General features: G+C 40.9%; 2 protein-coding genes across 25 annotated transcripts in view; one reads left to right on the forward strand and one right to left on the reverse strand.

Moving 5' to 3' along the window:
- FoxP (forkhead box P) overlaps positions 1 to 20,676 on the forward strand; it is a 215,063-nt gene extending 194,387 nt beyond the window's left edge. For 11 of the 24 annotated variants that reach the window (XM_065495758.1, XM_065495774.1, XM_065495759.1 and 8 more), the window contains 13 exons: positions 7,646 to 8,032; positions 9,575 to 9,830; positions 10,946 to 11,186; positions 11,445 to 11,628; positions 11,745 to 12,039; positions 12,407 to 12,451; positions 12,544 to 12,620; positions 12,676 to 12,777; positions 14,563 to 14,738; positions 16,737 to 16,812; positions 16,871 to 16,894; positions 16,951 to 17,051; positions 17,853 to 20,676. In XM_065495758.1, coding sequence (XP_065351830.1) covers positions 7,646 to 8,032; positions 9,575 to 9,830; positions 10,946 to 11,186; positions 11,445 to 11,628; positions 11,745 to 12,039; positions 12,407 to 12,451; positions 12,544 to 12,620; positions 12,676 to 12,777; positions 14,563 to 14,738; positions 16,737 to 16,812; positions 16,871 to 16,894; positions 16,951 to 17,051; positions 17,853 to 18,171 — 2,283 coding nt within the window. In that variant the 3' untranslated portion in view covers positions 18,172 to 20,676. Of the gene's footprint in view, positions 1 to 7,645; positions 8,033 to 9,574; positions 9,831 to 10,945; positions 11,187 to 11,444; positions 11,629 to 11,744; positions 12,040 to 12,406; positions 12,452 to 12,543; positions 12,621 to 12,675; positions 12,778 to 13,518; positions 13,644 to 14,562; positions 14,739 to 16,736; positions 16,813 to 16,870; positions 16,895 to 16,950; positions 17,052 to 17,852 lie in introns of those variants that run through there. The other 13 variants (XR_010575589.1, XR_010575590.1, XM_065495761.1 and 10 more) reach the window with 13 other exon arrangements.
- An 87-nt stretch (positions 20,677 to 20,763) lies between these two features.
- Positions 20,764 to 25,869, reverse strand: Cndp2 (Cytosolic non-specific dipeptidase 2). Its single transcript, XM_065495780.1, has 11 exons — positions 25,739 to 25,869; positions 25,615 to 25,676; positions 23,714 to 23,888; positions 23,333 to 23,452; positions 23,118 to 23,273; positions 22,697 to 22,926; positions 22,367 to 22,565; positions 21,675 to 21,896; positions 21,174 to 21,323; positions 21,014 to 21,115; positions 20,764 to 20,955 (listed from the first exon to the last, which is right to left on the reverse strand). Exons 2-11 carry the CDS (start codon positions 25,647 to 25,649, stop codon positions 20,905 to 20,907), a joined length of 1,440 nt encoding a protein of 479 aa, XP_065351852.1. The 5' UTR covers positions 25,650 to 25,676; positions 25,739 to 25,869; the 3' UTR covers positions 20,764 to 20,904.
- Positions 25,870 to 26,181: the final 312 nt, after the last annotated feature.

Here is a 26,181-nt window from a genome sequence, read left to right on the forward strand (position 1 = left end):
AATATCTCTCAAAACCGGATACAAATTTTCGTAGAGTGTTCATGCACATGTTTCTGGCTCTTTTAACGCGGAGAAGCCAAAATTTCGAGAATTAAGACGGTATAAATTCAAGATTACGCGCAATTAAGTCAGCAGCCCTCGGCCGCAGTCTGAGCCGGCCATAAATCTGCGGTGGTCGCCTCCTCATCTGTCCGTGTACACACAACATCCCCTGCTGGTCGGCCGGGTCTCATCCCTCCTTATGGTAATTAAAAGCAGGCGGTTCCTTGGGAGTTAATCTTTCATCAAGGGTCGCCGCGCCGTGTTTTTTGGCCTGGTCAAGTTTGGCGAGGCCAGAAGTTGTCACACCGCAACCGACTAATTACTTCCACCAGGCCACGGCTTATTAAATCTGCCGGCCGACCCCTAAGCAAAGCATAAACAGCTTGATGCTGGAATGATAACAAGCGCCCCCTGGGGAAGGAAGACGCTGTTGCCCGCTTAAGAAAATCACTTTGCAATTATGGCCGTCGGTAAATGTCCACTACACGGATGGGAAGCTATGATGGATGCCAATTTAATTGACTTTATAAGACAAGAAGTTTGAAAGAGATCTTTATTTTAATCTTTCAACAATTTTTTCCTTAATGCTCTGTAAAAAATTGCGAAAGTTCAATCCCCAATTATTATTTGTAAAGCAAAAGTTTTCGCAATTATTGTGAAAAACGAAGTAGTAGTTGCTGGGTACTGGCTTGATTTACAATTGAACAAAATGCACACAAGTGCAATAAAAATCGACTAGCGTCAGCAGCCGGCGTAAATCAAAAGTCCGTTTGCTGCTCCCGCGCCCGACACACAAAGAGCGTGTGTTTGCCGGCCGCCCGCTCTCTCGCTTCAGGGAGAAACTTATTCTTCCGCGCAACGAGATCGGTATTTGATTAATAATTCAGCCCGTGTAGCGACACACACACGGGCTCGCAATGTGCAAACCAAGTTTTACTTCTTCGGCTCCATACATGCAACCAACTGCCGCCGCCGGCGACTTGGCAAGAAATGCATGCTTGCTTGCAAACTAGAACTTCTTGTGTTTAAGTTGGGGCAACACAAGGAGATTATTGTTGCCGTCGTTACCTTTGTCTTGCCTTATTATTTCATGGCTCACCTCAGGTGTAATATTCACTCGCCAGGAGCTTTTGTTGGAAGTGGAAGCAGGCAGCACAGCTCGGGGCAGTCAGGGTTTGGGCTCAAAAAGTAAAATTTATCAAAGAAAGTAAAACAAGACTGCTGATTTTTCTAATAACCTAAAACGTCAAAAACTCAAAATTAACTCCTGCAAATGTTCAGCCTGCACTACTTCTAGAGTTTCTTGGTACTCTATCTTTTTTATGGCATAAATAAAGGAAAGCATTTGTCTCTGAATTTCAAATTCATAGTCTTTTGCAAATTTATTCCTGCGCAGAGTAGTCGGCAGTTTTCTTTCCGCGGTGAGGTCTAATCCACGTAAAATAACAACAAAAGCAGCTCTAGTTTCCAGGAGGTGCTGCATAAATGGAAATAAAAAATTACCATACGAGAGAGCGTTGAAGATGCGGAACGTAAAAAACAGCGGCAGTCGTTTTTCGCCGAGCAAAATGAAATTTTTATAGCTTTATTATGCACTAGCCTTAGGAGGTGTATGTTTTGCGAAGAAAATTCTGAAAAAGACAGACAGGCTGAATCTCTAATTCATAATTGACGCTAGGAAACGGACAGAACGTTGGAGTTGTTCTTGTTTTTATCAATTGAAGCGAGTTCTTTTTGAAAAATATTAACGAGAGTCGAACCACTCATTTTATTTCAATTGAGGTGTTTATTTTTTAGATACTTCGGATAAGAAGTAAATTGGAAACTTTTAAAAATCATGACTAACGAGGAAACCCTCGGTTTGGAGCACAACACGATTTCATCATTTGGCCCGCGTTTTAAAATGCATCAAGGGCCACTCACCAAGCGGGGGCTGCGCAGCTTTTGTTTCCTCGTTAATAGCGAGCTGCACCGGTGCTGCTCTGCATGCAGAAGACGCGCGCTCGTCTTGCAGTGCACGTCGAGAGCGAGTTGTGTTTCGGCCATCGAAAAGAAAGCAGCCGCGGCAACATTATCCCTTTATCACATATTTCATATTCAAAGGAGGGGCGACGCTGTTTTGGCGGCGAACAGCGGCAATATTATTTCCATATTTTTCACATAATGCGCCTCGGCTCTCTATGCATGCTTTTTTATTTCGCATATGACACGATCGTAATGCATTTTAACGTCTTCTTATATCATCCAGCGGTGAACACACGCGCGCTCGGGCACAATACGATGGCGTAATAATGCGCCCTTCTTAAGGCAGTAAATATTTGCATGATGCGATGTGTTGTGCATAGAAATGCCCACCTCGAGCTCATTCCGCAATATCGCCATGTTTATCATTTTTGCGGGACGTGCGGCTCGAGAGGGCCATTCGACCTGCTGCTGCTGATGCCGGAATCTGCGCAATTTCGGCTCGAGCGCCGCCGTAAAAAGCAGCGAGATGCTCGAGAGGGCGCTTGCGGGCCGTTATTCAGTCGCAAGAGGACAGGAAATTATCGTTAAAGTAGCTTATTTATTTTGTAGGTGGTTTCCGACAGTGGTGTAATTTAGAAATATGCACTTTTAGTACGCGAATGCAATAAATTTTCATCCATTAAGTATTTTGTAATGCGAATTTAATATTTAGAAATTCTAGGAATGGTTTTAAAGGTTTAGTAATCGTAATTACAGTTGTATAAATTATTGAAATCAGTCACAAAGTTTGCAACGGCTTTGGCAGTTGCGTCATCCACTCACAGCTTCCCTTTGAAACATTATTTTTCAGCACTGTGTTTTAATTAAGGACTTTTTGCTCTCGTTCGTCATTTCTTAAGTGGAAGTGCGCGAAAAAAGGAGGGGCGGATTAAGAGGGTGCCGGCAGGAGAGATTTATTTTTTATTAAAAAGTTCGGGATCGGAATGAATTTTAATAAGTCAATGTAACACCTTTCTCTCCTTCTTGGTCGGCCGCAGCCAGCCAGCCAGCACGCCGACTTTTAAATATTAAAAATCTTAAGCTTTTAATTTCGCAGCCGAAACTTTTTATCGGGCAAGAAGCAAAGTTTCGAGCGCATGGCGGAAAAAGAATTTATCAGAGCAACTTTCGCGCGGCAAACTTTGCCAGCTGCCAAGATTGCATTCGTGAAATTATACATTCGATTCGGACTGAAAACAAAAATTTATCCCTGGAGGAGGCGCAAGGGTTGCCGCCCGAAGGGGATGTTTTATGAAATATTCAACCCCTGAGCGCCGCGGCCGCCGCGATTTCATTATATATTATCCGTCCCGCCCGCCTCGCCCGCCTAACAATGGAATGCGCTTTGTGCTGATGATGAAATAAGAAGTGCAACAATGATGCTGATGCGGATGAAAAGGAAAATACAATATTTATTATTCGGCTGCCCCGCTTGCCCTCGCCTTTGAATTCTCTCTGTTTATCGACTGGCTTAACTTTTGTAATAAACTCGGGATTATGGATGTATGACAACCCGTGTGCCCTCCGACAAGCTACAATGGCGGCATTCTCCTCGTTTCTTTTCTTTTTTTGCATAAAAATTTTCCTCCTTGATCATTATACTGCGGACTAAAAGTAAGAATTACGTAAAACTAAATTAGAACGATAATTCTAAACTCTTTAGCCTTGAGGAGTCAAAATCGTCGTGATTCCTTATCTTGTTTCTTATTTTCGTCGGCAGTCAAGTGAATTAAATCCGATGCGCGCGATATAAATCTTGCTTATCTCTGGGCGAAATAAATTCTCCCTCTTCTCTCGTGTTTATTCGCGCGCCCGCTCCGACGCAAAAAAGGAGCGAAAAACAGGCGGAGAGCTCTTTTGAAATATTTTATACACTCGAAACATGACAGAAGCAGCTTACGCGCCGAGAGAGTCGGGGGCAAAAATATAAATGCAAATTAACCTGCTGCTCCTTATTTTTTCCTGCTCTTCTCTCTCTCTCCGGCGCGCCGGCGTGCTGTTTTTACAATTAGGGAAAAACAATCAAGATTTGCAGCGGCTCAGCCGGTGAATTATTATATTGTGCGCGCTCACGTAATGGATTTCCCTTGTGAAACGTCGGATTTGCGCGTGGATTCCGTCTAAAGATAAAAGCACTGCTTTTGCATGCCCCGCGATGATTTAAAGAATCACAGAAAAGCTTGTTTGGCAACAAAAATATGAACTCGGCCACACCCAAAGGATCAAAATGATAAATTAAAATATCAGTGTCAAAAGGAAATTTTAAATTTTTTTAACTTATTTTACAATTGTCTTTATTGAAGTAAAGCTCGTATAGGAACGAAATGCAATACACTTGACAGAATTTGCTCATTTCAAGCCCATATTCGCTCTTTAGATTTTCTTCGGAGGGTTAAATTTATCTGCTATAGTGGTTAAATTTTAAAAAATTAAGTGAACTTTGTTGTATTCCTCTCGCTCAAGTAAAGTGTGAACTTCTGGGAAAATTTCAGAGCAGCGTTTTTTCCGTTTTCAAGAATTCAACTTTGAAACTTGAGAAATGCAATAATATTGTGACTGCCAAATTCTTACGGTCAGAAATGCAAAAACTGGACACTGTTCGATTTGTCTCGACCATCCCTCCTGGGGCGTTGAGGGGTTTTGGGATTACTCGCTCACCATCCTTGACCAGACATCCATTTCTTTTTTTATTTTGCTGTAACAGTTTTTAAATCTATTTTAAATATGAAATCTGTAGGAAATGTTTGCTAAAATGTGTTCTAAAAAGTCCCACACCGTTTCAAATCCCAGTTTTACACGAGTTGCCGCAGATTTACCACACATATTCCTCCTACGGCGGGTCGTTATTGGAGCCGCCGCCGACTTCATGCTCAAAAGTTAAGTGTGCTCAAACAAAATCCGCGAGCCAACGTGTGTTTACCTAGTGTGCTGCAACAAAACACGGGCGCAGAGCTGCGCTCATTGAAAATGCTCTCGCTTCGCCCGCGCGAATAATGCCGTATAATAGCATCTTTGCTTCTTTATTATTACAACACACGCGGGCGTACGCACGCACGAACACACAACAGCAGCTTCGGATAAATGTGTGTACACACATGCCATTGTGGGTGGTGCTTTCAGCGCTCACTGCTTGCTTTGCATGCCGACTACAAACATCATCACCGCGCGCGCTCACGTCTTTATTATCGCGGTAATAATAAAATATTGCATAATTCACCCGGGCAGCAAAGCCGCTTCTAATTGATACTGAATAATGAATACTTAAGTGTATGTATACCCCTCGTGTGCATTGTGAAGAGTTTCCTGGAAAGCGATTGCGTATTCGCTCTCTTCCAATATGGAAATTATCCTCTGATATAGATGAAACTAGGCAATCTTATCTGATATTTATTAGTCAGTCCATGAAGTGAGGAGGAAATTAAATTAAGCCATTTATATTTCCGCTTAATTATCAATCACAAACTCGCACTAGCTCTACGCCTTTCCAATTAGAGCTAATTCCTGGAAATCACACATTTATGCTGATTATTTAAAATTAATTTCCAAAACTAAATAGGACTTCGTATTGGAAAAATTCGAAAAGACGAAACTGGCCCGGAGGAAATAAAATATTAAAGAAATGAAAATTTGAATTTGACAGATTTCAAATGATCCAAATCATAAAATGTGAACGATTTCGAAAGCTACGTACTGCTTTATAAGTGGCAAAAAAGCCATTGATATTGGAATCGAGTGGCCGTGCATGTGAATATTCATACGGAAGATATTACGCAGCGCCAGTCATGCACCTGAGGTCGAGAATGGCTGAGAGCGAGCGAATTTCGCAGTCGGACGGCCACCGGAGGGGAGTTATGGTGTTGAATATTATGCGACAGCTTGCGCTTGAGTCAGCAGCAACGGCGTTTTCCATCGCCTCCGCAGATGCCATTATCGGCGGGTTGGTGAGTGTGTGTGTGTGTGTGTGTGTGTGTGTGTGGCTGCCGAGAATAATAGCGGAAAATATTGCGATGGCGCAAAACGAAAAGGCATCGAATAAATAAAAAAGAAGGCAGGCAAGGCGAGTGTGTTATTTTTAAAGGGCCCATCACAGTCTGGGCCGGCAGGCCGGCGACCGAGTCAGCACAATCGCGTCCAGCGCGCCGGCGAGACAGATGTTGGCAATGGGCGGAATTCATATTCGCACTAAAATACACCGCCGAGCCGAATATACAATATAATCGCGTCCATTCAGCGGAATCGGACAGGAGACGGGAAATAGCACGGAGACGGAGAAAGAGAGAGAGGAAAAAAGCGAAACGTATAATATAATAATCCCGGCGGCAAGAGAGACTAAGTGAGTGTGGTGTGAAATATCGACGGAACGGACAATAAAAACAGCCTCCTCTCTGCTGCTGCTTTTTTATGTTTCGTCTGTCCCCTCGGGCGGCTTCTTCTCATCTGCTGCGGCGGCTTTTTATCGAGCGATTGATTCCGGTGGCGAGAGTTGCTTAATATGCAAGAATACACCCCGTTCGCTTTTGCGTTTTCCGCTAATGAACCCCGCAGCCGCCGTTCGAGCCTCCTAAATGAACCGAGACTTTGTTCCCCTCGCGTTTCATGCTTCACTTTTTTTCTACGGTTTAATTGTAAACATCGGTGGAAAACTGCAATCAAGCAAAAATAAAAAAAGAAGATAAAATACCCGTCGTATTTCATCACTACTTGATTTTTCGATTTAAATTTCACAGATAATCCTTTCCACTAAACAAATCATAAATATTTTAAAATATTATTACTCTAATTGGGAAATGATTTTTAGGAAAATTCAAATTAATCAATTAATAAATTGCTCTTTCAACAACGATGAATATTGATTTTATTCGATGCAAACGTTTCATGCCGCTCTCAGAAGAAAAAATCCGAGTCGTTTAGAAAATAATTCCGTTCTATCGATTTAATGTTGAATCATCAGCGGCAATAAAATTCCCTGCTCGTCTGCTGACCGTAAGCGGCTTACAAAATTGCAAACAAGAAAGCATCAGCAGCAAACAAAATAGCAGTCGGCCGATGCCACTTGAAAGCTGTTTGCTCTGCGTCTTGCGGCGGCCCTCGAATCCGTTGACAACAATCGCCACTGCAAAGTCTAAACTGACCTTTTGCGGAGCAAGGCAGAAAGTTAGAAAGAGCGCACTCGCGCCTGTCGCTTCTTTGCCAAGCAATATTCGCCGGATATTATGTTGCCACGCAAGCCAGACGACGACTTTTATCGAAGAGCAAATGCCCAAGCCGATGTTATTTGTTCTGACTCGGTGGCATTTGTGCTGCAAAAGCTGGACTTTGAGAGCATTGAACGATTTCTGTGCATCTGATTTGAAAACAAATCGTATCCTTGAAAATCTTAGGGAATGACTGGTATTCTTTGATTTTTTGCACTCGACTGAATCATCAACTGTGTAAACAAACGCCAAGCATTGCAGATCTTACATAGCTCTTGAGCATTTTGCTTTGTGGTGTATGTAGCGTTCATTTTGTTCACTTGACTTTTTTTATTTATCATAACAAAATCATGTTAATTCCAAATTTACCTAGGTGTTGACAAAGAAAAATTCTTGATTTGCAGGCGTCATCTCTAGCAAAGGCGTTAAAGGCTCAGCAACAGAGCGGCAGCCAGCCGCAGCAGTCTCAGCCGCAAGCCGCAACGCCAGCGCCGGCAGCCCAGGCGCCGAGCACGCCAAACCCGCAGCAGGCAGCGTCAGGCAACTCGCCGGTGCCCGGAGGCGGCGGCAGCGATTCCCACAAGGGCAAAGTGGCGGCCCCAGTCACTCCTGAGAGCAATGGCAAGTCGCCGCCACCCCTCCTCGCCAGCCACCAGCAGCCGCAGACTCTCCAGCAAATGATGTCTCCAGGCCTCCAGCAGATGCAGCAGGTGCTGCAGCAGCACATCCTCAACCCAGCCCAGCTGCAGTCGCTGCAGCAAGCCATCCTCCTCTCCCAGGGACAGCAGCAGGTCAGTTGGAATTTAAAATAATAATAATAATAATAATTCCAGTTCCATCTTAAGAATTTTTTAACGTCGTTCTAAATCAGTCCAGGCATGATTCTATAAATTCCCGCTCAAACGGGTAAAATTGTTACATTAGCTTCAATTGGCTTCATTTTAAAATAGAAAATAATTAACTTTTACCCTTTTTTTCTTTTGGTGCTACCAGTGGCATATTCATAACATACGGTGGAATAGATTCGCCGAAACTGGTCAAGTTAATTTAATAAAAATTTTAAATTGAGGAAGATGAAGTCTTGCTATTCGTTTTTGTGTCAAGAACAGAAAATATGTGTATCGTAAAAGTAGGTTAATGAATCTTCTGATGCATCTAATTTTTTTTACATCTTTTAAAATGACTATTGTTGAGTGAGTTCCTGACGACTGCTGCAAAATATTTTGCTTTATAAATAAAAAGACATGATTTTTCCTTTTCATTGAACAAGTTTCAAGTTTAGCTCCCTTAGAAATTTATATTTTTAGGCAGGAAGTAATTTATAATGTAATGTGAAGAAGTTACAATGGCTAACAATAAGAGACAGAGGAATGAGTCAAATGAGCAACTGCTGGAAATAATGTTTTATGCAACGTGCTCGTCACGTCTGTCGAGCGGAATGCCTGCTCGGGGAAGCGGCAGGCGCTGTCGCACCTTGCTATTTATGTGCGTCCCTCTCCGCCGCCTTTATACATCTTGATTTTTATAGTCCGTTATTTAAAGTTGTGGATTTTGTGCGCTTTTAGCCGCCCCCGCGATTGAGCCGTACGTGAGCCCAGTGGAGCGGAAATCACTCAGCCGAACGCACAACTGCTATTTATACGGCACTCGGGATTGATGACGGGAAATTTGCCGGCCCTCAGAGCGGTCAATCGGCGAGTACTTTCTCGTGTTTAGCGGAAAAAAGGCAGTTGGCCGTGTACAGTGTAGTGCCGACGCTTTTATCACGCGCGCGGGCCAGAGGTATTTGAATAAATGTGATTGTGCTCGCGTTATTTATGCACAAACCATTGGCTTTGGCCGGCGAGGCGCAGTGAACGTTTTTCAATAAGATTGTACACGACTTGTTAAATGTGGCGTGAACGCGAGATTTTCGCTGAGAGGAAATACGCAGGCGGGCGGCGAAATTCGAAACGAGAGTAAATAAGGGAACAAACGGCCAAAGTTTTGCCCGCGAGCAGCAAAGTTGGTCTCAATTCAGCAGGAAATGCGGAGCGAATCGTAAAATTCTGTATGCGTTGTAGTTCTTTTGAACAAATATTGGAACCTGCGCGCTCGTTTCGTCCCTCGTGCTATTCAGTTTGATTTGAATGCAGCATTGATATGCGAGAAATCACAAACAGCCAGCATGCGAGCGAGCAGATCGATGAGCTCTTTTTATTTATTTTAATTTTATCCCATACCCTAAATATATGATCTTACCCAAATCGAAAGATCGAAGGAAAATAGATAGAAGTAATATATTTTAATTTATGCGAGTTAATTAGAGCATACTTTCAATTATACTGTTACAGCAGCAGCAGTTTGCAGAACTGGGCCGCAAGCAGCTGGAACAGGTGCTGCAGCAGCTCCAGGAGCAGTTGCAAATGAACCTGATCCAGCAGTCGCACCTGCTGCAGAGCGGTGACAAGAAGAAAGCGTCGGTGCCGTTGCAGCAGCTTTCCATGCAGCAACAGCAGCTCATGCAGCAAATGCGCATTGTCCAGCACCAGTTCCTCGTGCAGCAGGGTCTGCCCATGATGGTCGCCCAAGGCGCCGGCGATGTTCTCGGTGAGTTGTTTTCAAATTTATTAAATTTCAATCGGGTGTTACTTCCTCCTTTCTCAAGAAAAAATACTTTTAAGAGCGAGAATTTTCGAAAATTCGGCTCAATTAAATCTAGAAAGGAAGAGAATTTCATTTCTTCATATTTGGAACGACTTCCATCCTGTCTCTTCCTCTCTACTCCCACAACGGCGATCGTGGTTCAGAAATGGAAATGCACCAGTCCGTGAAGCAGTGGCAAATTCTCTGTTTACAACTCTTAAATTGCTTTCCTCCCGAAGCGGGAGCCATTTTCCACCCTTCCACCATCGAAGCCAAAGATTGCCGTCGCTGTGTTGAAAGGCGTGAGATTGTACAGAGTAGACGTATTGTTATTAAGCATGGCCGCGGGCGAGTTCGATTTTCTTTATTAATTAAAATTCGAATGAGAGGAAGACGAGAAGAAGACAATCATCAAGAAAATTTACAAGACAAACAACTCTCTGGCACCCCATTAATACGAAAACCCGCCCGCCGGGCTGCTGCCAGCCAGCCAACCCTTTTTTGGCCAAATTACAGAGAATAAACAATCGCGATGATGAAAAATATTAATCAAACTTGGCCGCTGTGTTGCTGAAAATTGCCGTTTTCCATTAGCGACGGCCCGCGCCCTTTCTGAAAGGGTTTAAGTAAAATAATAACAAAACAAAGATCAGCAAAGATGTCAGAAAGAAAACAGAGCGCGGGCTGTTGCTTTAATGCAGTAAACATTTGAGACTATTTTTTATATCAATACTTGGTAAATAAAATCGTAGGTTTAGGTTAAAATTTGCACATAGAAAATGTATTTTGTAAAAGCAATTTCCTCACTCGCCTACGATGTCCAACAAAACAAATATCAGCCACCCTCAAACGCGAAACTCTCCCCTTTCCACCCTCGTTGTGCAAAGGGTTGCTTTCGCCGCGGCTTGTGTTGCAATCAGCGCCCGCCATTATTGATGCAAACATCTGCAGGCGATGGTCAAGCTCAAGCTAACGAGAACGGGAGAGAGAGAGAGAGAGATTTTCCTGTGAGCATGTCGATAATTGGCTGGCTCGATTAATTAACCCGGCTAATGAGCCAATTTCTTCCTTGCCTTCAGGTCTGTCCCCCGAAGGACCCTGGAAAGATGCGCCAAGCAGCAAGAGTCCCGACCACGAGCCCAAGAACTCGCCCCTCAACGGCCTCCTGGGGCACCGCGGCGGACCTCGCGAGGGCATGAATGGAATCACCCCTGAGGCGGCTGCCGCCTCCACCCTCGAAAAGCACCCCCTTTACGGCCACGGAGTGTGCAAGTGGCCCGGATGCGAGGCTGTTTGTGACGATGCTGATGCGTTTTTCAAGTGAGTTTGAATGTATTTTACTTTTGAATCTAGTTAAGTTAAACCATTTTGGATTTAAATTAATGAAAAATAAGTTGATCAGATCTTAAACTGGAGCTGCGCGGCATTTGGTCATCTTAGTTTTAGATTTGTAACGTTATAAGTTTGAGAATAATATATTTTACTTCAATCTTAACAAGATATGCAAGCTGGTGTCACACACAAACCAAATGAATTAATTGCAAGTTTTTTTTTAATCTTTAGTTTTTCTTTTTTCAGTCACCTCAACACGGAGCACAGTTTGGATGACAGATCGACCGCTCAAGCTCGCGTACAGATGCAGGTCGTGTCTCAGCTGGAGTTGCAACTGCAAAAAGAACGAGACAGAATGCAAGCGATGATGCAGCATTTGCATATGACCAAGCAGCAGATGGCTAACGAAGCAAAGAATGAAATGCCAAGGGTAAGAATTGAAGATTTTCAACCTCAACATAGTTGTTGTAGCTTATTAGTGTCTCGACCTCACTCAAATTAAAAATAAATCTTTCACGGCGTATTTTTGCAATCTGCTTTTTTAAGAGACCGTGGAAGAAGACGCCCAAAAGCGTGGGTTGGCCACCACTGATTCACGTCCCGTTACAGAACCCGTCTCCGGCCGCCCTGGCCAAGCTGCACCTCTCATCGAACGTGGGCGCAACGAACCTGTCGCAGCCCCAAGTGCCCCAGCAGCCCGTCTCCGCCGCCCCTCCCATGCTGCCGATGGTGTCGGCGACGCGCTCGCCCATGCTGCACCCGCCGACGCCCACCATGGGCGCCCCCATCCGCCGCAGAATCAGTGATAAGACGTCCTTGTCCCTGGCTGGCGGTGAGTCACGTACGAAACCTTTCATTCCCATTTTTCCCTTTGAGTGTAGGCTTAATATTATGATATTGAGTTTGACTTATCTCGCGTTTTGGAGCTTGAGTGCAGATTAAGCAAGTATTTTTCATTTAATTTTTTTTTAATAGTTTGAGCTTCCAATATTTTTTGATTGCGTTGAATTTTGGTTGACCAAAATATGCAAAAATCCTCCTTCTCATCCATTATACGAAAGGTGCAACTATCTCAACATGTTTTATTTAATCATTTGATTTTTTTGGAAACATTTTGATCATTTCATTTTACATATTGATTAATTTTTTCTTTTAAAATGGATTAATCTGAAGTTAAAACTGTGTCTTTTTTAATGCTGCCCAATTAGGGCTACCGTACATGCTGGAAAGGGCAGGTCTTGATGTACAACAAGGTAAACAGTTAGGGTTTAACGATTTACGCATTTTATAACCATTTTGAGCTTAATTTATAATAATATAGTCTCTATTTTTATAAATTTTATAGAAATACAACGGAACAGAGACTTTTACAAAAATGCAGATGTTAGACCTCCTTTCACTTACGCGTCGCTCATCAGACAGGTAGGGAATATTAATTTGATTTGAAGTGGGAATTGCATATTTTCTCTGTATCTAGTCAATCATCGAATCTCCAGACAAACAGTTGACGCTGAACGAAATCTACAACTGGTTCCAAAACACCTTCTGTTACTTCAGGCGAAACGCTGCCACCTGGAAGGTACAGTACATATTCGATCCCTTTTTCGTCCTTTTGATCAATCACATTATCTCACTTTTGAACAAGTTGGCGTTTATCTAAAGAAGAAATTCTCTTTTGATCTAGCCATTTGCAGGACGCAGTTCTCACTTTTTCACAACTGTTCAGCAATTATATCTCTGCGGTTTTCATTGCGTGTACTTGGTTTAACAAACTCACTCTTAGGCTTTTCTCACGTCTGGTAGAACGCCTACTGTTGATATCTTAGACTAAAATTAAGTAACAAGATCGATCTTTTAATTTTGTTTTATTGCAAAAGTAGGTAACAGAGTTTTAGTTCAATTGCTTCTAGCATTTAGCTCAATGTGCAAGGCTTTTAGAGACAAAAAGGTGTGCAAACAGCTAGTAAAACCCAGCAGCTTATTATTTTGCATGGTACGAGGACCAAACTCTCTGTAGGTCTGAGAGATCTCAACGCACGAGTTACAAATAGCCAACACTCAGTTTTTTTTCCTAAATTTAGAATACATTGTGCTGTTTGTACAAAAGTTTTTGCATGTCACATGTTTGCTGTTCAGTCTCTTAATGTTAGTCAGAGCTAAAGATTTCAGGGTCCCAACTAGGCTGGATTTACACATAATTCAATCTCCCAAAGTCAGTTGACCTAGTAATAATACATTGATTGCCCCCAAACAAACTTGACTTTTGATTTTTGCATTGTGCTTCAGTGTTTTTATTTTTGTATATTATTTTTTTGTATAGAACGCAGTTCGCCACAACCTCTCTCTCCACAAATGTTTTATGAGGGTGGAAAACGTCAAAGGTGCCGTTTGGACCGTCGACGAGGTGGAGTTTTACAAGCGCCGGCCCCAAAGGTGCGCCACAGGGTATGTCTAACCACCAATGCCAAATCACACACACCTCGCTATCACGAGTGTGTTGTTGATTGCGAGAGTTTTGCAAGCAAATACGCGGCGGCAACTTATCTTTCAATTTTCTCCACAAAATGAATAAGTTGCGCCACCTCTAGCTCCTTTTTACCAAAATTAAAAAGGCAAACATGATTTTGGATTTGAGCTCTTTTCCAATTTCTCTTTCTCTCTTTTTAAATATTTTTACATATTATATATCATACACGATTTTGAACCTTTTATACATGTCTTTTATATACTCTTTGTGTGTGTATACCAGTGTGTTGTGACAGTTTTGTATACCATATTTTACCGTCGACACTATTATACTCTACTTTTGACCACTTTTACCACACGTCTATATCTACACTACTTTTGGCTTTTTGTGTGTGCATCATTTTTACAAACTATACTATACTAACTGCATGCGTTTTACTTACTCTCGGTTGCGGCGAAAGCGACGAGCTTTGCGGCTAACCCACTGCTTTGTACTCGAACAAAAAAAGAACTCGCAGAGCAGCAGCCACGCAGGTTAGGTAGGGCCGATCGAGCGAAACGAACCGAACGGGGCACTCAGGCAGGTACCCACGAGAGTCAAATCCCAAAATATGTATTGCTGCTCAAAGAAAAAGGAAAGCTAGAGGCCTATTTGTCAGTTCTCACACACGAGATAATATCGAGTGCGGGGCACGCACACGAACCGCCGACGGACGAGACACACCACCCCCCAGCCACCCCCCGAGCACGAATATCTATTCTTAGGTACTTTTGTAGGGATCGCTTTCGGCTAGCTGAGCGAGGCTTTTGGGAAGAGATCGAAAGCGCACTAAAAACAAAACACCTCTCTGCTGTTTTTCTACTTTTTCTCTATTTTCTTGGTGGTGTGTGTATACAGAACGCGATTCGCACCAATCTCTCACTGCACAAGTGTTTTGTGCGTTATGAGGATGACTTCGGTTCCTTCTGGATGGTGGATGACGCCGAATTTGTCAAACGACGCCATCTCTCCCGTGGTCGACCCCGGAAATATGACCCCACCCCATCACCCACTCCACCCCACCTCTCCGCACAGTAAGCAAGCACCAACAATCTCTTTTTAGATCGAAAACTGGAAATATATATACATATATATTCAATTATCATTTTATACCCGAAGGAACGACAAACGCTCTCTCTATATTCCGCATACGTTTTTTCTGTTGAAGTTACAGTTTCATGAGACATGCGATCAGTTTTTCGTTTCTTGCTCGAACCACGTTTATTATTTCAAGCTCTGCTGCTTCAAAAGTACGCTAGAGTATGTGTTTCTACCCCCCTTCAATTGCCCCCAATGTATAGTACGAGTTTCGAAGTTCTGCTCACCGACCGGAATTTCCAAGCTCTTCCTCATTTTCCCTTTATTTCGTTCAACGTGGACAAACTTAAATGAACGATATAGTTGCATGACTCTTAAACTGATATAAATATACAAAACTGTTTTCATATATCCAAAAGAAAAGAGATGGCCGTGCTTTGAATTAGAGTTGCACTTGATGTCGAAAGGACCCCGTTTTAATGTTGCATCCATGGTTATTTTTCGTTTCCAAAACCCCGCTCTGACCTCACTTGAACTCTATGATACTGTTAGTGGTGCGCTGAAACAAACAGAGTGTACTCGCTCTGCTGCTTTCTTTGTAGAAATCGATGTTTAGTGGGTGATGCGATGGAAAATATCAGAAGCAGCATCTCCGTCGTGTACATATATCAGACTAACAAATGTGAAAATGCGACGGTTTGAAAACTGCCAAAATTCTTTTTACAACAAATCGGATAACAGCTTTTCAAATCGATCCAAGCGCTGCTTCAAACTGCCTAATTTTTGCACATCCTGCGTGTATGAATGTTTGGAGACCAACCTTGTTTTTTGTTTCGTTTCTGTCTTTCTATCTCGATTTATTTTCACCTTTCTTGCTCTAATTTTTCAAAAAGGAGCTTCTCTTATTATCCCCCAACAGCAGATATTAGATACCATATTATATGAGACGTTCTAGACTTAGAAAACGAGTAATTTGAGTTTATATTTTGTGTCTGGTTATTGTCATGGAGAAAAAGCGATGCGAAAACCAAAATAGAATGTTTAGAAAAAGCTTAGATTTAGATTCGTTGTTGCATCGTGCGATTTTTAAAAGAGCGACTAATCTTAAGGCGAGCAGAATATTTATCATTTAGAAGAAATAAGCACATTTTCCTCTTTCTCTGGTTTTTCTTTTTGGTTTTGCGTGCGAATTCCAAACTGTTTACGGGACTGTTTCACATATATATTATATTGAAATGATTTCATCTTCACATTTAGGGCCTAGGTCTAAAAAGCAAACAGAAAACACACACTAAAAAGCGAAAGCATATTCCAAACCGCCCCCCGCCTCAAAAAGATACAAGCAAAAACGAGGAATAAGTATTAAAACTAATGGAGAAATTAATATGAAATTTTTCCATTAAACATGTTTTTGCATATTTTTAATCTCTTTTTATTAAAGTAGAAATTTGCATTGCGTACGGATGGTCTTCACCCATGAAAGGCCGCATCCGCGCCGTGCGAATTCATGCGGGAGCAACAAAATGTGTCTCAGCTGGTCATTTCCACCACTCTTTTTCACATTTTTACGATTTTTGCCTGAAAGTCAGTCGGACCTGAAGCCGTGAATCCGCTCTGCGGATTTCGTCGGCGCGTCCAGGTGCGTCCAGTTGCCAAAGGTAATTGGACCAACTGAGAACATTCTGCCAGCTCCTTTTTCAAATTCTCTCTATTACATCCTCCTTTTATAAACGCGCGGAGTGGCACGACGAGTATTTCCCCAGAAATACCGCTTGCTGCGCTCCGCGCTCGAATTACACTCTTACACGCTCGTGAGAATTCGAAATTCGCGAGTCGCGGTAAGTTACGGCACAGTTAGGCTAGATTTTTACCTTTTCTACTTTTTCTCTCTTTCTCTACTTCTCAATTTTTTAACATCTCGATGTGCTTATTAGCTAGTTTCGAAACACACAGCACGTTGACTTACGATTTCTAATCGCTTTCGCCTTCCACAGGGGAGTGCAGTCGAAAAGCCCCACCATGACGCAGAGTCCGACCCTCTACGGCGACGCGTTGAATGCCAGTTTGCAGGTTGGTATTACACACTTTCACTTGTGCATTCAAATTTTCATTCTGTGCTCTTTTTAAGTTTTACCATGAGAATTACTCCGAGGTATTTATTGCAAAAATTGTGCTGCTGAAAATGTTTGACCGGATTTTCCTCTTCAGGCTGCACTGGCAGATAGCAACCATCCTTTCCTGAGCAGTGGGATGAACAGGGCGTCGACCTCCAGTCCGGATAAGGGACCATCTCCGCCAGCGGAACTGAGGTGAGCTGGATTTTTTGTTTTCTTTCCAGCAAATATTTATTAGAAAAGATTTTGTCATTTGAGGTAAGGTCTGCTAAAAATCATAGTTTGTTTTAAACGTTCAGTTAAACTCGTGATTGAGAATTCATCAAATATTCAAGGTAAATTGAAATGTAAGATTTAATGTGGGCTTTAGATCAGAGGTTTTATTAAAATATTTGCCCTGGGTAGATGGCTTACTTGAAACAAATAATATATCAAATAAACCGAATGAAATTTTTCATAGATGGTATTTAAACATTGACTTGATCTAGTATATTATTTTCCTAAACTCAGTAGATTGCAACCGTCATCAAATCATCACGTATTTTTGTAAATTCTGATTTAAAAAACCGGCTCTTTATCCAAAATGTGGATAAACAACCATTTTATTTGGATAAAATATTAATTTCCCCTTGCACTGTCAATAGACCAATGTTGGGAAGAAAGAAATGAAAGTTCAATTGAATGCTGATTTTTTAAAATTGTCCAATTAATACAAAAAATATATATCTGGAAATGATTGACAGCCAGACAAATAATTTTTTTTCCAAAAAATTGAATTAAACACTTGAGTCTTAATAGCTGATAAATATTTTGAAATGATCAATTCTGCTTTGAATGAATTTCAGTTATTTTTAGCATTAAAAATACAATATTTCTCTATTTAATTTTTCTAGAGTGATTATAAAAGCAAAGAATTAAAAATTGATTGAAAAACGATTAGTTTTGTTTTAATATTTTTCAGTTGCAATGAAAATAAAATTTATTTACTATGCACAGGGGAAGCATGGATAGCGTGCATATCAAGCAGGAGCCGCCGCATCTGCTGGGCAGTCAGTTGCTCAGCGAGAACGGCATGCTGGGCCCCGGGGGCGCGGGACTCGCGCACCTGGTCAAACACGAGCTGATGGAGCACGGCGGCCACCCAGGCGGCCACCACCACATGGAGGATAGTGGCGACGAAATGGATCAGGACGAGGACTACAAAGACGAGGACCACAAGCCGTCCGGCCTCGGCGTGTCCGACGAAGAGGAGGAGAACGTGGCGCAGGACTTGTCCATGGCCCAGGAGGCCGAAGAGCACAGCAACCAGGGCTGAGGGCTGACGTCAGCTGCCCCCTCAGGATGTTGCGCTCATGCATATCTCTCGCAGGAAAAAATCATCTATGCATTTTTGATGTAAAACCACCGTTCGGTTCTCGCGCTTGAGTCAAAGTGAGTGGACACACCTAGCTCTGTGAGACTCTTTTTAATCCCCTAATGATGTCAAGTGTGCGCAAATTTAGATTTTACGCCAGGACGTGTTAGGGCTTGCCATTGACGGAGTTTGTCTGTTTGTTGTTGATTTAATTTTTCAAGCTGTTGGCTATCAAAAATTTATTACTTGGTTCAGGGACGCTGTTCTCTTCATAAATTATAAAGAATTGGAAGTCATTTATTCAATGGTTGTCCAATTTATATTTTAATGGCACTGTGGGTCAAAACATTTTTGCTCCTGCCATTAAAGGTATAGTTTTTATACAACAAAATCAATTTTGTTAGGTTCTCCGATTTGAACACACAAAACTGAAATTACCGCTTTTATTAGGTGCAGCTTTAAAGCATCTATATGAAGAAAAATATTTTTTCTACTTGCTGATTAATGTCAAATTTTTTAATTTTGCATCCCATCTCAGAAAGTCCAGTCAGGCAACAAACGCCCGCACACTTCCTGGCTCTCTCGCGTCTCTCCTCACCGATTTTCAAAGCATTCGTCATATCTTCCTGTTACATTATAAGCGTCTGAATTGCCAATTACAACGAGATCAGAAGTGCATGAATGTGTGGTGGACGAGTTGAGTGCGAGCCGCTGTCACGCGGACGGACTACAATTATCTCTAAATTTAGTAGTTGTTGTTGGGGCAGCCCCAGAATCAAATGGCACACACAAATAAAACAGGGGGCTGCCCGCATCTGTTGGTGTTGCCGTTGGACTGTGCGTTGATTGTGACGAAAATGGTGCAAATTCTGACACGCGCGCGCAACTCATTTTTGTATAAAGGTAGAAATTAATGTGGATATATACTGTAAGCAAAAATAGAGGTTCATCTGGGTGTGTACAGTTACATCATAGTCGCCAATATTTAATTAAATGTGCATTTAAAAAGAGAGGCGGAATGAAAGAGGAAGCACGAATTTACGGTCCTAGTCGACTTTTAGTTGGATTCTTTGGCTAAGGAGACTCTCTGACAGTACGAAATTCTCTTAAGCATTTAAACAAAAAGGAAAATCGGAACATTTTTAAGTTGTGCTCGATCATTCCTGAATTTTAACTTGATCGAAAATCGCCCGGCGATTTCTGTTTGCCAATTTGTGATACATTACGTTTCGTGAGAATGATTGTTGAATTTATGAATTCATTTTGTTCCTGCTGCTTTTTGAGACATTCCTTTCGTTTTTACATCTCGGAGCAAAAAAACGGCAATAAGGAAAACGTTTGAGTTGTGATTAACTGTACCGAGAGTGGAAACTTGATGGTGGCAAAAGCAGATAATATTAATGTAGATCTTCAATAAATCGTAGCGCTAAGGGAAAATGTGGATCTTTGTATAAAACACACACACACTATCAGTCCGAAATTCTATATAAACCAATCCGCGCGGTTATGAATGCAAGATGTATAAATACCGACGAAGCAAATCACACAAACACATTTGTGTAGGCGCTGACTACCAGGTCAGGCGCGTTAGAAAAAGTGTAATAACTATATATGATTCTTGTACAAGAGCAGATTTTAATTAAATTATTATTACCTTTATCACGTGAGAGATTAAGCTTGGCGGTGAACAAAAAGTTAACGCGAAAATTCTGTAATTGCCACGGTGCGAAATGAGTTTTTCGCTGCAAAAAATCAAAATCAAATGTTGGTATGTCTCCAATTTTCACTGGTGGCGCAATTTCAACCAGTTTTCAGTAAACGATTTTCTTCACCGGCAAGTGGAAATAAAAATCTTTATCATGGAGAATAAGAGATGAGCAAGCAAGCAATCCTGTGTAAATACCTCAGTGTCATCAACAAAAAGCAGATCGGGGAGTTAAACAAGCTTGATGGCACGATTTCTCTTGTTACATACAATATTACTGATCATTATTAATTGCCGATTATCGTTCATTACGGAAATAGAGCCGTGCACAACACACAATCAATCTCTCCTGATGACCTCTCAGAGACAAGCAATAATTAAGTATTACATTACACTTACGTAACTCTCATTGTCGCCATACTATGCTTATTCAATTTTCTATGTATGAGTTTCGCACAAAAGATAATTCTTGTTACAAATGAATATCGCACACAGGAGCATTTCTGCGGTTGCTTAATTTTTTGTTGATTTTATTGATTGTTTTTTCTGTGTAAATTCATTAGACTGAAAGTAATAATTATTGTGTAACGAACGCGACACATGTAAGGTTATTATTTTATTGCAAGTCACTCTCACTGAACTCTTTCTGTAATGGAGGATATGTGCGTGTTAAGAAATTAAATGTTGATTAAAAACAAGATGGAAATTTGAAGTTGTTACTTTGAAAAAGTAATAAATAAATTTCTGTGTACCAAACGAAAGGTAAACGTGTTTAAATCCATCGCATCAACCAAAACTCAAGCATCGTCTCATCGGCTAGAAGTTTGCAAGAAATTAAATTATCAAAATTTTAATTTAGATACTTTATTGCAAAGATTAGCACTTTAGATAGCAAATAATCAAGATTGTACTGTAGTATAAAAATACGATTTCAAAGATTTCAATGCGTTTTAGAAAAGCATAAGGGTTTACGTGATTTCCACCTTGGATTATCCACTCAGTTTAGAGAGCTCGTACATGTAGGCGCCAAGAAGCTTAGTCTGAAAAAGGCGTATCAATTAGATATAATGCATTTAATAGCTGGGCCAAGGAACTCACTCCTTCGATATAATTGCGGATGTCAATTTTCTCGTTCTGCGAGTGAGCTCCATCATCAGCTGCACCCATAGGCAGCAGGATCACATTTTTTCCAGTCGCCTCCTGCAAATGCATACACGTAAAATTGGAAAATAAAATCTCACAGACTCAGATTTCAAACCTGGAGAGTCAGGGTGACGGGAATTGAGCCGCCCTCTCTGGTCAGGTCAGGTTCAACGCCATACACCAATTTGGTCGCATTCCTGCCGGCGATGTAGTTAGGGTGATTTGGGTCTGCGGTCCAGGGGCGGCCGCCATGGCCCATCTCCACCTGAATTAAAATTTGTTTTGTTAAAAAATATAAAGAGCTGAAGAAATAAAAATATTTGGCAAGCTACTGCAATTTTTATAACCACAGCAGAAAAGGGGTTCGATTATAATATTTATTTTCTTTCTTTTGCTCTTTTCTTACTTAAGTTGTGGAAATTAAATTTTAATGCGCTCTGGCGAGGTGACTCCATTTAAACTTGACAAAAATAATTATAAGTGATAAATTTCAATTTAATCTGAAGAAATCAAGAAAGTTAAATAGAGTCCATTACCGATGGTTTTCAACATTTCACTCCATAGCGATCGCGCTTCTTCGATTAGCATAAGAAGATTTTGACTGTAAAATCTGTACCTTCATGGTGTTGGAGGAGCCCCTCTCAGCCCACTTTGCGTTCAGATAAGAAACAACCAGTTTCTCCAGCTTCTCAGGTGTTTGGTCGGGTACAATCCTGACAGAGAATTTGCCAATGATCTTGGCAGGGATGACAGTCTTGGAGCCGGGCTCACTGAAAGCTCCCTGAATGCCGTGGAGGGAGAGAGATGGGAACCGCCACCTGTGCATCAGCAGCTTGATCTGCATAAAAAACAAATACGTCAGTATAACTGTATCAAAAAAAAACACTTTTTCACTGAAAGTTTGCAGCAAAAAATCGTATTTAAATCATTGTACGGTACACATTTTTAACATTTAAAAATCTCAAGATTTTTTTTAATGAAATATAAATTTCTTTTAACAATATTTTTGTTATTTTTATCCTTGATATATCATAGCAAAAATGCAATTCTTTGATAATAATAGGAATTAACTTAACAGAAATTCAAAACATTATTTCCCTTAATAATTTTTGCTTGTTTTCTAGTGTTATTGTGTTCAGAAGGTAGTATTAAAGAGGTTGATAGTGTCAAGAGCCCTTATAGCGGACCAAATTACAAAGGCCCTGATAAGATAATGCATACTAATTATGGAAAATTGAAGAGGTGAGCAAACAAGTGAGCAAACTGATGAACTCTTTTTCTCATAGGAAAGGCAATAAATTTATCAACCTTGTCCTCGTTTCTGAGCAACTTGTTGGTGCCGACGTCACTCCTGTACTCGCTAACATCAAAATCGATTTCCTTGTAGATCTCTAATTCAGCAGGTGTGACAGGGGCCACGTCGTCCATAATTCCAGGCACCAGAATATTTCCATCCTTATCAAGCAAGGTGTTCATCAAGTAAATAAGATCAGCCATTCCCTCATTGCTAAAGTAAAAAAGTACAACAAAATCTATGAGTTTAATTTTGCTAACAATGAAAAATATAAATTTTTCTAAATTTTACGGGAAACGTGGAAGAGTCCAAAAAAAGAACTGAAAAGTAAATCATCTACATACACAGTTCCACCAAAAACTCCACTGTGCAAGTCCTTTGCAGCACAGCAAATTTCCAAGTGGAAATAGCAGATTCCTCGGAGACCATACGTGATGCAAGGTTTGTTCTTGCCGAGCCAGTAGTTGTCAGAGATGCACACAAAGTCGATGTCATTCAAAAACTTGTTCTTCTCAGCGTACAAGAGGTCATCAAGACCCTCGCTTCCACTCTCCTCCATGCCTTCAAAAACAAACTGGAAGAAGCAAAGTTAGTTTCATTAACACCAAAAAAGAACTGAACTCCAAAGGAACTTAGATAGTCCACCAGGATAAAAAGAATTATTTTAAATTGGCCTAGAAAAAAGCATAAGCAATTTTTGAAGCCAATATCCATTTAAAAGGACAAAAAAGCTAACTTATAATATTCAATCAAAGCAAAAATTACCTTCAGATTGACTGGGAGGTCAATGCCCAGCGCCTGGTAGCCCTCGATAGCATGCAGCCAGCCGAGAACGGGCGCCTTGTCGTCAGTAGAGCCTCGTCCGTACAGCTTGCCATCCTTCTCAGTAAGAACAAAAGGGTCGGTGTCCCAGCCATCCTCCTGTTTCAATTGATAAATTCATTTGATAAATCAGGGAGTATTAATCAAGACGACCGCACCTTCAGGGCAGGCTGAACGTCCAAGTGGCCGTAGACGCACAGTTTCTTCTTGGCAGGATCATTTCCAAGTTCTCCAAGGAGGACAGGTGGCAGCTTCAGTTTGGTTCCATCAGGCATGACCTGGGAAATGATATGTGTGAGATTAAGGAATTAAATTGATATTGAAATAGTTATGTGGAGAAAAATTAATACTGTCCATTTTTATCAAGACAGTTAAAATGGCATAAAAACAAGAAATTCATAGTTTTCAAAATATTTTAAAAATCGAAAGTGTCCAATTTTCAATTAAATTGTTCAAATATCAGTTCTTAATCATGGGAAATTTTAATATAATTTATAGACCATGAGAATAAAAATGGATGTTGTATCAAAATTACCCACCTGTTCACCGACATCCCTGAGGGTAGCGGTGGCGCCCAGAGCTTCCAGCTTGGTCTTGGCCCACTCCATCATCTTGAAAATTTCACCCCGAGTGTCAGCCCAGGCCGAAACACTCTTGATGGCCACCGCATCGCTCAAGGTCTGAATGTATTTAGCTTTGTTCGCATCGATGTGCCTAGAACATGAGTTTCAAATCAATCTAAAGTCATAATTATTATTACTTTCTGATAAAATTTACTACAAGTTAGCATTATAATCAGAAACGACAAAACATAATTTTTCCCTTCATCCGCACTGATAAGCTTTTGCTTTTATAATACAAATAATTACTTTGTCACTGCTACACTGTAAAAATATTTCTTAATAATGAATCTCTTGATGGTTTAATTTATTCCGATAGTTCATTTTAGATCTAAAAAGGTGCAACCACAATTTTAACGAATCCCCTGAGTGCAGGGCTGGGCATGGGAATAATTCGGTTTTTTGCATTATCCGGTTTCTTGCGGTTATTTCAGACTAGTTTCCATGGCTGGGTATCTCCCGAGGAGATTCCCAAACAGTTTTGTGCGGTTTTTTGCACCTTATGGTTATATTCGGGTTTTTGGTTTTAGTTGACTCATGGGGTTTTTTTATTTTTTTTTAGATTTTTAATGTAATTTTTCATGAGCACGAAAAATGCGGGAGAAACTAGCTGCGACCCCCCCCCCCCAAAAAAAAACGGGTCTGCAAAAAACCGCCTAATACCCATGCCTAGCCCTCTGCTAGTTTCTCCCGGATTTTTGCAAACAAATTTTTAGCTCTTTTTTCAAAATTTTAAGGCAAAATAAAAATAAATATATAAATTTAAATTTCGTTATAATTTTTTTACGAAAAGATTTTTAAAAATGCTTACAATGAACCCAGATTTTCAGATAACATTTATAATGAATTTTATTGGTTAAACTGGTCAATTTCGACTTTATTATATTAAGTGCACTGCAAGTTTGGGAAGCTCCCCGGGATATTTCCAGGCCTTCCTGAGAGTGCTTATGTACTAATTGTAAAACCTTTCATTTGTAATGAAAGAAATAAAGTTGATATGGTTGATACAATTAATGCTTTAATATCGTAAGGAATGGAATGCGTGCGTTGATTGCAGGTGTCCATAAATTATTTCCAGGAAAATAAATTAGGTAGGAGAGTTAAAGAAGCCATTAGCCGACAATTTTGTGTTTCTTTAACGCGAGCTTGAATTTTTTGTGTAGGGAGGCACAAAAAGTAACGTTTTTTGTTTCAATAAAATGGATAACACGTTGAATTTTTGGTGGGTTTTAAGGGAAGCGGTGAGTTGGAAAAATCTGGGAAATCTTGCTTAATTACGTGTTTTTTCCTTTCGCTTCAGTAGAAATAATATTATTTGAAAATTTCCCTTAATATCTACCAATAAAATTATTGTTTCGAAATTTTTACCTGAGGAAGACATTAATGTTTTCAGCCAGAAAATGAAACCATCTAAATTGGTTTGTGACACGTGAACGACAAAATCTGAGCTTGTTAAAATCCCAATTTTACCTTAACTTTCTAATTTTTGCGAGTCATTGTTAGTAATTTGGCATCAATTATTGAATCTATACTTGATTTTAAGTATATCTGTAAATTAATATCTATAAAATAATAAGCTGAGAATTCCAATTTAAAAAATAAATTTAATAATCATTTAATGCAACGTAAAGATGTAGATCAAAATTTCGTTTAAAAAAATAATATTAACATGGCAATTTAAAATTTGGCGAGCAATTCAACTTGGAAGCTTGTTGCCAAGTCCCAACTACACACTGCCAACCGGTTCCGGCCTATGGTGAAGAGATCAAAATGATTCCTCTCATCAAGAAGGTACATTTTATGACAAAAGTGCTCCTTACTGAAACAGCCGCTGCATCGGCTCCGGGGTGGCCATGGCTCAAGTTGAAGAGAAAGAGTTCGGCTGTCAGCAGACGAGAGGACGAACGATAAATGAATCAGAAACTCGTGATAGTGTAATTTTACTAGGAGGCGTTAGTGCGGGACGTGACTTGGATTGCTAACCCTGCCAGCTGGTCGATCAAGGGGCAAGGGGGCGTCACCACCTTAAGTGAGACTTTTCTAGTGTCGCCTCGGTTACGAGATTCTCATTTTCATTGAAGATCGCAGCGCTATTCGTCGAAGAGCCAATGAGCTCTCCTGTTATGCTCCGGCCTTATGTCACTCTCAAAAATCTGATTGGTTGATTGAAGATGTGACACTGGTGGTGCACTCTTGTATCAAGTTTTATGATTAGGGTGACAATCAACGAATGGAACGAATGATCAATGAATGTAACCGGTAGGACCAAGGCTAAGCCACTGGCACCGCGAGCAAAGTACTTGAAAAGGCCTCCAGATGGCCTTAGTGTTAGGTCTAACCAAAGTCTAAGTCTGAACGCGGGCGACTTGGTGTGCTATTGCTATACG

The sequence above is a fragment of the Cloeon dipterum genome, chromosome X, assembly GCF_949628265.1.
Source record: "Cloeon dipterum chromosome X, ieCloDipt1.1, whole genome shotgun sequence".
NCBI classification, from domain to species: domain Eukaryota; kingdom Metazoa; phylum Arthropoda; class Insecta; order Ephemeroptera; family Baetidae; genus Cloeon; species Cloeon dipterum.

What these genes read in the sequence shown, in the direction of transcription:
- Cndp2 (XM_065495780.1), bottom strand. Translation starts at nt 25,649, where the DNA reads ATGGCCACCCCGGAGCCGATGCAGCGGCTGTTTCA. An exon ending in TCAGGGATGTCGGTGAACAG is followed by an intron (nt 23,453 to 23,713) that starts GTGGGTAATTTT and finishes ATCATTTCCCAG; the next exon opens with GTCATGCCTGATGGAACCAA. An exon ending in ACGTTCAGCCTGCCCTGAAG is followed by an intron (nt 23,274 to 23,332) that starts GTGCGGTCGTCT and finishes CAATTGAAACAG; the next exon opens with GAGGATGGCTGGGACACCGA.